The following is a 12,793-nucleotide window of genomic DNA, read 5'->3' as shown; positions in this document are numbered from 1 at the left end:
ACTTGGAGATCACCAAGACGGAAGCGAATGGGAGCCCCAGATTAACACACAGATCCCAGTCTTTTGGAAAACAATGACCAGAGGGGAATGTCCTGCCTCCGACGCTGCAGCTATCCTCCAGGCTCAGCAGCAGCCACGGTCGGGGTCCCAGTGCAGGAAGAGAAGTGGAGAACACACCCAAGCAGCTGTGCAGGGGGCGAAATGAGACCTCCAAAAGGAGAAAGGAAGAATGTTCATCTACTGAGGCCAGGGTTGGTGACCAGGGTCTAAAGACCACTGCTACTCAAATGGCTGAGAAAGGAACTCCTAATCTTTGTAGAAAATGGCCAAGAACAAGTATCACTTTGTGATTAAAGGATGGGGTAAAAAAAAAACAAACACACACACACATATAGGAAAGAAAAAGATCTCTGAATCAATTTGAGAGAACAGACAAACAGGAAAAGCTCTCCATCTCCTCAAAGGTCAAAAGCAAGTCTCCCAAGTTAACCCTACACCCAAGTTCCTGACTTAGGGCTTGCAGCACTGGGAAAGAGTCAGAGAGGTAGTAAAACGTGGACCTGAATTTGGAGAGGCAAACTGTGATTCAACTATTAATTAAATCAAAGACGTAAGTGTGGTTTTCTGCTCAGCCCAGCAGGGGTATGAGAAAACAGTTCTCATACCTAGAAATGCGCAGACTCCACCAAGAACATTAGGTCACAGGATCACATATTCAAATCAGGAGGGTATGTTTTAAATACCTTCAGACAAGCTCTTAAGGAAAATACAAACCCTTTAAGATCTTCATTTAGTCACTCAACAATGAGTGCTTACCATGGGCAAGGGCTTCGAAGGTGGCACTAGTGGTAAAGAACCCACCTGCCAGGGCAGGAGACATCGAAATGCGGGTTCAGTCCCTGGGTGGGGAAGGCCCCCTGGGGGAGGGCATGGCAACCCACTCTGGTATTCTTATCTGGAGAATCCCATGGACAGAAGAGCCTGGTGGGCTATAGTCCATGGGGTCGCAAAGGATTGGACACGACTGAGGTAACCTCGCACACACTCACATGCGTGCACTATGGGGCAAACACAGTATGACAAGAATTCTTTGTCCATGATTCCCTGTCTATAAAACAGAAAACACTTTTACCTGGCCTGAAATTCCCAGTTTTCTTCCTTTATTCACACCAATGTCTCCAAGAAGATTGCTGGTCTCTTCGGGTCCCCCACTAAAAAGATTAAAATGTTCTCCTGAGGTTCCAAACAGCGCTTGGTGGGGATCCAGGCCCTTGTAAGCCAGTCCATGTACATTATCTTTGGGTGTGAAATCCACAGGTGTGACATCCTTGGGTGCAAAGGTCACATTTTCTGGCAAGTAGTCATCATCTTCGTCCTATTTCCAGTGTTTAAAAAGTGGAATGCAGGTGAGTCACTGCTTGGCATAAAGCCTGTAAAATACCATTTTCAAATGCCATGATTCATTCCCCAGACAACAGTAATCATACTTTCGCTTCCGCTATCACAGATCACTAAATCAAGTCCCCAGACAAGTGACACTAACACAAACAACTCCATACTTTGAAACCTTTTTTTTTTTAAATTGAAGAACAGTTGATTTACAATGTTGTGTTAGTTCCAGGTATACAATCAAGTGATTCAGTTTAATAACATATACCTTTTTCAGATTTCTTTTGCATTATAGGTTATTTCAAGATATTGAATACAGTTCCCTGTGCTATACAGTAGGTCCTTATTGTGAGCAACTAAGAGCACACACACACACACACACACACACACACACACACACACACAGTGTATATATTTTAATCTCAAACTAACTCCCAATTTATCTATCCCCCTTGGCCCCATCACTATCTCCTTTGCTAACCATAAGCTTGTTTTCTATATCTGTGAGCCTATTTCTGACAAACAATTCCATTTTAAGAATCTGACTGGGGGCATCAATGGGGCTTGCATGTTGCTGAATGCATTATCTGGCATAATGAGGACAGTTTTAGGGTATGGGTATTTCCCTGTAATAGGATAGGACTGATTTCTAAAATTTTCTGACCTTAAATTTCACATTCATAAAATAACAGGTGCTGGTGTGCCAAACTGAAGGTCAATCATTCTATACAATACCTCAGATCCTTCAGAGCCTCCAGGGGGTAATGCACAACCATAGATTTTTACTCCAGGATCTATCAAAGAGATTTCAAATGCATTAGCCAGGGGTGACTAGAAATACAGAAAGCTGATTCAGGGACACACTTCAGAGGAAGACGGCTGAGCCTGTAAGAGGTGCTGCAGCTTTAGAGTCAGGCACTCATCACTTGGGTATTCCACCAGCTCCTCCCCACCTGTACTCTGGCAACAATGCACACAGTGACCAGCCACTACTGCCCAGAACCACGGGGAACCGGAAACAAAGTACTGCTTCCTCCACAAGTCCACAGTCTGGCTGGGGAGACCACAGGACAGGAATAAACAGAAAATAACCATGTTAAGCTACAACACTGTTTTGGTAAAGGTAGGAAACAAGAACTTTCATAGGCTGCTGGTGGGAATGTAAAATAGTACAATCCTGCTAGAAAGTTACCTCGCATTACAGGTGAAAAACTTTAAAATATGTGCACATCACTTGACCCAGGAATCTTATATCTAGAAACAGATAGTCATCAAAAAGTATGCTGTAGGGGACTTCCCTGATGGCCCAATGGCTAAGATTCCACGCTCCCAATGCAGGGGGCCTGGGTTCAATCCATGGTCATGACATTAGATAATACACACTGTAACTAAGAGTTCATAAACCCCAACTAAAGATCCCACATGCTGCAATGAAGATCAAATATCCCGAGTGCCGTAGCTAAGACCCAGCACAGCCAAATAAATAAATAAATACATAATTTTGAAAAAAAAAAAAAAAGTCTGCATGGCACAACTAAGAGTTTGCACGCCACAACTGAGGCAACAAGGATCAAAGATCCCACAGGCCGCAACTGGGACCTGGCACAGCCAAGTAAATATTTTTTAAAAGTATGCTGCAGAATTAATAGTAATCAATATACATACCAGGTTTCTGTCGGCGTGGTCTCCTCTTTACTCGAGGACCAATTCCTTGTCCTTCCTTCCAACCCATTTTTCTTAGCAATTCAAAACCAATAGATAATCTAGGATATCAAGGTACCAACAATGAACTTTTTAAAACACCAAGGAACAGCAGGAAACAAGCAACTCAAATATCTGTCATGCCTGAGCCCTTCTCCCATCCCTGTTAGGAGTGCATGGCCCTGCTGTTCTCACCACAGCTGACTGAACTTGGGGAAGTCCATCAGATGCCCCCTCTCCCAGGGCTTTGGGATGGGCACACAGATGCCAAGCATGTGGCCTGGGAAGCCATGATGGTCTGAGGCTGCCAAATCAGGCCACATGCCCAGGAGCAGAACAAGGAAGTATGCAGAATGGGAGGGTAGAATGAGGAGAGAGCCCTTAAATTTGTGAGGCAGCGGTTAGAGGGAAGCCGCACCAGCTCCTAATGGCTCTGCAGCCTCCAGTAACACAGCCAGTGGCTTGAATTCTAGAGTGTGCCATGTAGTAACAGCACAAGGTCCTTTTAGCAAAACCCCCTTTTGTACTCAAGCTAGGCTAAGAGGGCTTCTCCTACTTGCAGCCAAATCAACCTCAATTAAGATTATCATCATGCAAAATGCCAGGCTGGATAAACCACAAGCTGGAATCAAGATTGCCAGGAGAAACATCAACAGCCTCAGACATGCAGATGATACCACTTTAATGGCAGAAAGTGAAAAGGAACTAAAGAGCCTCTTGATGAGGGTGAAAGAGAAGAATGAAAAAGCTGGCTTAAAATTCAACATTCAAAAAACGAAGATCATGGTATCTAGTACTATCACCTCATGGCAAATAGATGGGGAAAATGTGGAAACAGTCTCAGATTTCATTTTCTTGGGATCCAAAATCAATGCAGATGGTGACTACAGCCATGACATTAAAAGATGCTTGTTCCTTGGAAGAAAAGCTATGACCAACCTAGACAGTGTATTTAAAAGAGACATCACTTTGCCAACAAAGGTCCATCTAGTCAAAGCTATGATTTTTCCAATAGTCATGTATGGATGTGAGTGTTGTACCATAAAGAAGGCTGAGCACCAAAAAATTGATGCTTTCGAACTGTGGCGCTGGAGAAGACTCTTGAGAGTCCCTTGGTCAGCAAGGAAATCAAACCAGTCAATCCTAAGGGAAATCAATCCTGAATATTCTTTGGAAGGACTGGTGCTAAAGCTGAAGCTGCAATACTTTGGCCACCTGATGCAAAGAGCCAACTCACTGGAAAAGATTGAGGGCAAGAGGAGAAGGAGGGTAACAGAGGATGAGATGGTTGGAAGGCATCACTGACTCAGTAGACATGAGTCTGAGCAAACTCAGGGAGATAGTGAAGGACAGGGAAGCCTGGCGTGCTGCGGTTCATGGGGTTGCAAAGGGTCGGACATGACTGAGCAACTGAACAACAAGATTGTCATACATAGGCAAGGAACTGGTGCCAAGATCAGAGAAGTCAGAATTAAATTCTTCTAGGGATGTCCCTGGTGGTCCAGCAGCTAGGACTCTGAGCTCCTGATGCAGGGGACTGGTTTCCCTCTATGGTTAGGGAACGAGATCACACATGCCACAACCAAAGATCCCACAGTGAGTGTGTGAAAGTCACCCAGTCGTGTCCTACTCTTTGCGACCCCATGGACTATGTAGCCCGTAGCATTCTCCAGGCCAGAATACTGGAATGGGTAGCCTTTCCCTTCTCCAGGGGATCTTCTCAAGCCAGGGATCGAACCCAGGTCTCCTGCCTTGCAGGTGGATTCTTTACCACCTGATCCCACAAGCTGAAACTAAAAGAGCCTGCGTGCCAGATCAAGGGTCCTAGAAGCCTCAACCAAGACCCAGTGCAGCCACATAAATGAATTAATTACCAAAAAAATCCTTCTTACTTCGCTGGTGTTATCAGGTCATCAAGCAGAGTGGCTCCAGGAATAGGGGCAGTAGCCGCTGCTAATTGTCGAGCCTTTTCTCGTATCCGATCTTTGGTTTTAGAAGCAAAATCGTCTGTGGTAACAATCGATTTAGGTGCTATTCCAAATTCACTAAGATCCTTAAAAAAAAAGACAGAATTACTCACATTATTTGGGAAGTAATTATGATTCATCACATGGCTTTATTTCTCCGAAAAGAAAAATGTTAAAACTATGAAACTGAGTTAAGGATCAGCAGAGCAACTGATTTTCACAGTGATTTTGGATAAGTTAAGGCCAGCAGCCAACAACAAAGTTGCTTGACAGTGGCTGCTCATTGAAGCCACTACAGGCAATGCCACCCTAGGAAGACAGGAAGTAAGGGCTGTATTGTTTGTTCTTCTTGGACAATATCTCAAAGGTCAAGTGTGAAGGGGGTAATCTTAGAGTAGCAGTCAGCAAGTATTCAGGAGCACCTCTGTGCCAGGCTTAGTGTTAGGAGCTTTTGTGTTTACTGAAGCAGTTACCGTTGGCAGCCTGTCCAAAAACCAAGGCCCTTTCCTCTCTCCCCAAGGAGCCCTGAGGCTGTCCAGGCACCAGCCTTGCTCTGAGCCACCGTGCACTTCAGGATTGGTGTCTCTGGTGGGGTATAGAGGGTTCAGGAGGCGGGCTGTGGTTCATGTCTTATCTAAGCCAGGCATTCTGATCCCATTTTCCCTGCCAGGGACTGCTTTAAGAATGGGTATAAAAGAATTCATGTCTTATCTAAGCCAGGCATTCTGATCCCATTTTCCCTGCCAGGGACTGCTTTAAGAATGGGTATAAAAGAATTCATGTGAGGGAAAACCACCAGATGGTTTCTTTACTCTCAAGAAGATTCTAAGAAGAAAGTCCTCCTTCCACTGGGTAACGTCATCACAAATGTGCCACCTTGAACTACCACAGCCACCTCACAATGGCAAAGAAAGCTCGTGTAAGGACAAGCTGACGTGCAGAAGATTACTAAGAACCTGGGACCCTGCTGACATCCAGACTTGTTTCATTAGATATGCTTCCTCGTAGATTATACAGGTCAAACAGGAAAAGGACCACCCCTGGCCTTTCACCGGCAGCCTAAAGTATGCCGAAATAAGTACTTTATTTAATCTTTATCACAAATGAACCCATGAATAGGTTTTAAAGAACAGGTTTAATTTTATAAGAAAACAGAGCCCAACCTTTGGGCTGCAGGACCACTTTCGAACCCCCCACTGTTTAGCCTAAGAAGCCGGCGGCCATGGTCGCTTTAATTAGACACACAAATGCCTGCATGGGACTTCCTTTCACTCCTTTCTCTAGTCATTTACTGCTCCTTAAACAGCAGTATGGCATCACCAACTCAATGGACATGAGTTTGGGTGAACTCTGGGAGTTGGTGATGGACAGGCAGGCCTGGTGTGCTGCGGTTCATGGGGTCACAAAGAGTCGGACACAACTGAGCGACTGAACTGAACTGAACTGAAACAGCAGTTTGTGTTTTCTATGGACTCAGCTCAGCAAACGTTGCACTTTGGGGCAGTTGGGGCATTTTCAAGTAAATTTGCCATTATATGATCTTCTGCTTACACTCTTGACTTTAGAAACTGGCACCAGCCTGTTCAGGCACTACACCAATGAATGAGAATCCGTTCACGTACAGGGCACTATAAAGTCCAAATACTGAAAAGATAAAATCTTACAAAGAGGAGATCGTACACTGGACTTTCCAGGAAGAGAGATGGTGCTACAGCAACTGCCCACCCACATCCCACTGGCAAAGTGGTGGTTATAGTTCTGCACACCCACCTCTTCATCCATAAAATCTTCGGGACCAAGAACAGACTTGTCTGCTCTGTTCTGTCGTGAAGACACGAAGGAAGAGGGTGTCCATCCTTGAAAGAAAAGAGTTTAGAACATTATAATCATAGATGGTATTTTGGTTTATGACTAAATAACTAAATAACACATATGGAATTGAAATCTCCAATAACTACAAATTCTCAGTGACTTCTCAGCTCACTGCTTACATAGACACAATTAGGCCATATGAACTTTTAATTTCCACATGCCCTGTTGTCAGAACTTAGGGGATACAGTGAGAAATTCTTCTTTCCCCAGAAGAATTTGCAACCAAGAGAAATCAAATTATACACTGAAAGCTAAACAGTGGGTTGGACATGACTGAGTGACTGAACTGAACTGAGATGATTGAACAGAGAGAACTCCAAGGACTTAGAGGAACATGGAGCCACAACATGGCAGGAGCCTGGGTTCCTGAGCCAGCAATTCAAAAGCAGGCTCCCAGAAGAGTCATCAGAGAGAGAATACACACTCTCTTACTCTCTTATGTGCAAGAACCCTTCGTCTTTGAGTCCTCAGCTCAGAGCTCTGTGCCTGGAGCACAGCCGGATCATCAGAACACCTGATGGTGGAGTGGATGAAAAGCTGCATGGATAAACAGAGTTCAGGCCATGAGCCTTTGGAGTGGGAGCACTGATTCCAAGATCCTAGACTACGAGGGAACTAACCCTAGCAAGTATCAAATAGTGAGAACTCACACAAAGGAAACCACTTGAATACAAGAGCCGGCATCACCCAACCACCAGTAGTACCCTGTGCAGGACGCCTCATCTAAACAACAAACAAAACAAAAATACAAACCCAATCACCAGCAGACAGGAATACCACCTCGTCAGCCTTGGTCATCAGAGAAAAAACAAACAAAAACTTAGCAAATCTCACCCTATATAAGCTTACACACACCACTACACCAACTTTAGGAGGGCAGAAACCAAAAGGAAGAAAGAATTCAACCTTGAAGCCTGGGAAAAGGAGACCTCAAACACAATAAGTTTAAAAAATAATAATAATGAAAAGGCAGAGAAACACTACACAAATGAAGGAAAAACTAGAAACACAGAAGTCCAAATAAATGAAGAGGAAATAGGCAAACTACCTGAAAAAGGATTCAGAATAATGACAGTAAAGATGATCAAAAACCTTGAAAACAAAATGGAGAAAATGCAAGAATCAATTAACAAAGACCTAGAAGAATTGAAGAATAAACATGCAGAGACAAATAACACAATTACTGAAATTAAAAATACTCTAGAAGGAATTAATAGCAGAATATCTGAGGCAGAAGGACAATCGGTGAGCTGGAAGAAAAAATGGTGGAAATAATTTCTGAAGAACAGAATAAAGCAAAAAGAATGAAAGAACTGAGGACAGTCTCAGAGACCTCTGCAACAATATCAAATGCACCAACATTCAAACTACAGGGGTCCTAGAAGAAGAAGAGGAAAAGCAAGGATATGAGAAAAATTTCAAAGAGATTACAGTTGAAAAATTTCCCAACATGGAAAAAGAAATAGTCAATCAAGTCCAAGAAGCACAAAGAGTCCCATACAGGATAAACCCAAGGAGAAACACGCCAAGACACATACTAATCAAACTAACAAAGACTAAACACAAAGAAAGAATATTAAAAGCAGCAAGGGAGAAGCAACAAGTAACATACAAGGGATACCCCATACGCTTAACAGCTGATCTTTCAGCAAAAACTCTGCAGGCCAAAAGGGAATGGCAGGATATATTTAAAGTACTGAAAGGGAAAAATCTACCACCAAGATTACTGTACCTGGCAAGGATCTCATTCAAAACTGGTGGAGAAATAAAAAGCTTTTCAGACAAGCAGAAGTTAAGAGAACTCAATACCATCAAACCAGCTTTACAGCAAATGTTAAATGGACTTATATAGTCAAAAAACACAAGAGAAGAAAAAAGATCTACAAAATCAACCCCAAACAATTAAGAAAATGGCAATAGGAACATATATATCAATAATTACTTTCAATATAAATGGATTAAAAGCTCCAACCAAAAGACACAGACTGGCTGAATGAATACAAAAACAGGACCCATATATATGCTGTCTACAAGAAACCCACTTCAGACCTCAAGACACATATAGACTGAAAGTGAGAGGATGGAAAAATATATTGCATGCAAATGGGAAGCAAAAGAAAGCTGGAGTAGCAATCTTCACATCAGACAAAACAGACCTTGAAATAAGGAAGATTACAAGAGATAAGGAAGGACACTAAATAATGATCAAGGGATCAATCCAAGAGGAAAGCATAACAATTGTAAATATCTATGCACCCAACATAGGAGCACCTCAGTACATAAGACAAACACCAATAGACATAAAAGGAGAAACTGACAGTAACACAATAATAGTAGGAGACTTTAACACCCCACTCACACCAATGGACAGATCACCAATGGAACACAAGGCCTAAATGATACATTAGATGAGATGGATCTCATTGATATCTTCAGGACATTCCATCCAAATGCAGAAGAATACACCTTCTTCTCAAGCGCATATGGAACATTTTCCAGGAGACATCATCGCATCGTGGGTCACAAATCAAACCTCAGTAAGTTTAAGAAAACTGAAATCATATCAAGCATCTTCTCCAGCCACAACGCTATGAGACTAGATATCAATTACAAGAAAAAAACTGTAAGAAACACAAACACATGGAGATTAAACAACACATTTCTAAGGAACCAGCAGGTTACTGAAGAAATCAAAAGGGAAATCAAAAAATTTCTAGAAACAAATGACAATGAAAACATAACAACTCAAAACCTATGGGATGCAGGAAAAGCAGTTCTAAGAGGGAAGTTCATAGCAAAACAATCCTACTTCGAGAAACAAGAAAAACATCAAATAGACAACCTAACTTTACACGTAATACAACTGGAAAAAGAAGAACAAAAAAACCCCAAAATTAGTAGAAGGAAAGAAATCATAAAGGTCGAAGCAAAAATAAATTTTAAAGAAATGAAAAAAAAATAGTAAAGATTAATAAAACTAAAAGCTGATTCTTTGAGATGATAAACAAAATTGACGAACCTTTAGCCAGACTCATCAAGAAAAAAAGAGAGAAGAATCATATCAACAAAATCAGAAATGAAAAAGGAGCAGTTACAACAGACAATGCAGAAATACAAAGGATTATAAGAGACTATTATGAACAACCATATGGCAATAAAATGGATAACCTGGAAGAAAATCACAGATTCTTAGAAAAGGTCAATCTTCCAAGACTGAACCAGGAAGAAATAGAAATTATGAACAACCCAATTACAAGCACTGAAATTGAAGCTGTGACCAAAAATCTCCCAAAAAACAAAAGCCCAGGACCAGATGGCTTCACAGGAGAATTCTATCAAACATGTATAGAAAAGCTAATGCCTTTCCTTCTAAAACTCTTTCAGAAGATTGCAGAAGAAGGAACACTTCCAAACTCATTCTACAAGGCCACCGTCACCCTGATACCAAAACCAGAAGACAACACGATAAAAGAAAAGCGCAGGCCAATATCACTGATAAACATAGATGCAAAAATCCTCAACAAAATTGTAGCAAACAGAATTCAGCAACACATCAAAAAGCTCATACACCATGATCAAGCTGGGTTTCTTCCAGGAATTCACGGATTCTTCAATATACACAAATCAATCAAGGTGACACACCATACTAACAAAGTGAAAGACAAAAACCATATGATCATCTCAGTAGATGCAGAAAAAGCCTTTGGCAAAATTCAGCACCCATTTATGATTAAAACCCTTCAAAAACTGGGCACAGAAGGAACCTATCTCAACACAGTAAAGGCTGTATATGATAAGCCTACAGCAAACATTATTCTCAATGGTGAAAAACTGAAAGCACTCCTCCTAAGATCAGGAACAAGACAAGGGTGTCTGCTTTCACCACTAATATTCAACATAGTTCTGGAAGTCCTAGCAATCAGAGAAGAAAAAGAAATAAAAGGAATCCAGGTCGGAAAAGAAGTAAAGCTCTAACTGTTTGCAGATGACATGATACTGTACATAGAAAACCCTGAAGATAGTATCAGAAAATTACTAGAGCTAATCAGTGAATTTAGCAAAGTTGCAGTATACAAAATCAATACATAGATATCACTTGCATTTCTATATACTAACAATGAAAAATCAGAAAGAGAAATTAAGGAATCAATCCCACTCACCATTGCAACAAAAAGAATTAAATATCTAGGAATAAACTTGCCTAAGGAGACAAAAGAACTGTACACAGAAAATTATAAGACACTGATGAAAGAAATCAAAGACAACATAAGCAGATGGAGAGATATTCTATATTCCTGGGTAGGAAGAATCAATATTGTGAAAATGACTATACTACCAAATGCAATCTACAGATTCAATGTGATCCCTATCAGATTACCAATGGCATTTTTCACAGAACTAGAACAAAAAATTTCACAATTCATAAGGAAATACAAAAGACCTCAAATAGCCAGAGCAGTCTTGAGAAAGAAGAATGGGGCTGGAGGAATCAACTCTCCTAACTTCAGAGTATACCACAAAGCTACAGTCATTAAGACAGTATGGTACTGGCACAAAAACAGAAATCTAGACCAACGGAACAAGACAGAAAGCCCAGAAACAAACCCATGGACCTATGGGTACCTTATTTTTGACAAAGGAGGCAAGAACATACAATGGAACAAAGGCAGCCTTTTCAATAAATGGTGCTGGGAAAACTGGACAGCTACATGTAAAAGAATGAAATTAGAATACTTCCTAACACCATACACAAAGATAAACTCAAATGGATTAAAGACCTAAATGTAAGACCAGAAACTATAAAACTCTTAGAGGAAAACATAGGCAGAACACTCAATGACATAAATCAAAGCAAGATCCTCTATGACCCACATCCTAGAGTAACAGAAATAAAAACAAAAGTAAATAAGTGGGACCTGATTAAATTTAAAAGCTTTTGCACAGCAAAGGAAACTATAAGCAAGGTGAAAAGATAATCGTCAGAATGGGAGAAAATAATAGCAAATGAAACAACTGACAAAGGATTAATTTCCAAAATATACAAGCAGCTCATACAACTCAATGCCAGAAAAACAAACAACCCAATCAAAAAGTGGGAAAAAGACCTAAAAAGACATTTCTCCAAAGAAGACATACAGATGGCCGACAAGCACATGAAAAGATGCTCAACATCGCTCATTATTAGAGAAATGCAAATCAAAACTACAATGAGATATCACCTCACATGAGTCAGAATGGCCATCATCAAAAAGTCTACAAACAATAAATGCTTGAGAGGGTGTGAAGAAAAGGGAAAGCTTTTGCACTGCTGGTGGGAATGTAAACTGATACAGTCACTATGGAAGACGGTATGGAGATTCCTTAAAAAACGAGGAATAAAACCACCATATGACCCAGCAATCCCACTCCTATACCCTGAGGAAACCAAAAATTGAAAAAGACACATGAATCCCACTGTTCACTGCAGCACTATTTACAATAGCTAGAACATGGAAGCACCCTAGATGTTCATCGACAGATGAACAGATAAAGAAGCTGTGGTACATATGTACAATGGAATATTACTCAGCCATAAAAATGAATGCTTTTGAGTCCATTCTGATGAGGTGGATGAACCTAGAACCTATTATACAGAGTGAAGTGAGTCAGAAAGAGAAAGAGAAAAAAATCATATTTTAATGCAGATATATGGAATCTAGAGAAATGATACTGAAGAATTTATTTACAGGGCAACAGTGGAGAAACAGACATAGAGAAAAGACTTATGGACATGGGGAGAGGGGAGGAGAGGGTGAGATGTATGGAAAGAGTAACATGGAAACTTACATTACCATATGTAAAATAGATAGCCAACGGGAATTTGC

At 41.1% G+C, this 12,793-nt stretch overlaps 1 protein-coding gene across 1 annotated transcript in view; it reads right to left on the bottom strand.

The window, feature by feature from the left end:
- Positions 1-12,793, bottom strand: part of GPATCH1 (G-patch domain containing 1) — a 54,865-nt gene that overhangs the window by 32,350 nt on the left and 9,722 nt on the right. Inside the window, exons 3-7 of the mRNA XM_005692246.2 lie at positions 6,828-6,913; positions 4,983-5,143; positions 3,055-3,152; positions 2,125-2,183; positions 1,133-1,375 (exon numbers count right to left, since the gene is read on the bottom strand). Coding sequence (XP_005692303.2) covers positions 1,133-1,375; positions 2,125-2,183; positions 3,055-3,152; positions 4,983-5,143; positions 6,828-6,913 — 647 coding nt within the window. The remainder of the gene's footprint in view (positions 1-1,132; positions 1,376-2,124; positions 2,184-3,054; positions 3,153-4,982; positions 5,144-6,827; positions 6,914-12,793) is intronic.

Source organism: Capra hircus, chromosome 18, assembly GCF_001704415.2.
Source record: "Capra hircus breed San Clemente chromosome 18, ASM170441v1, whole genome shotgun sequence".
Lineage (NCBI taxonomy): Eukaryota > Metazoa > Chordata > Mammalia > Artiodactyla > Bovidae > Capra > Capra hircus.
Note: the sequence above shows the minus strand (reverse complement) of the source record. Positions and strands in the feature narration are given on the sequence as shown.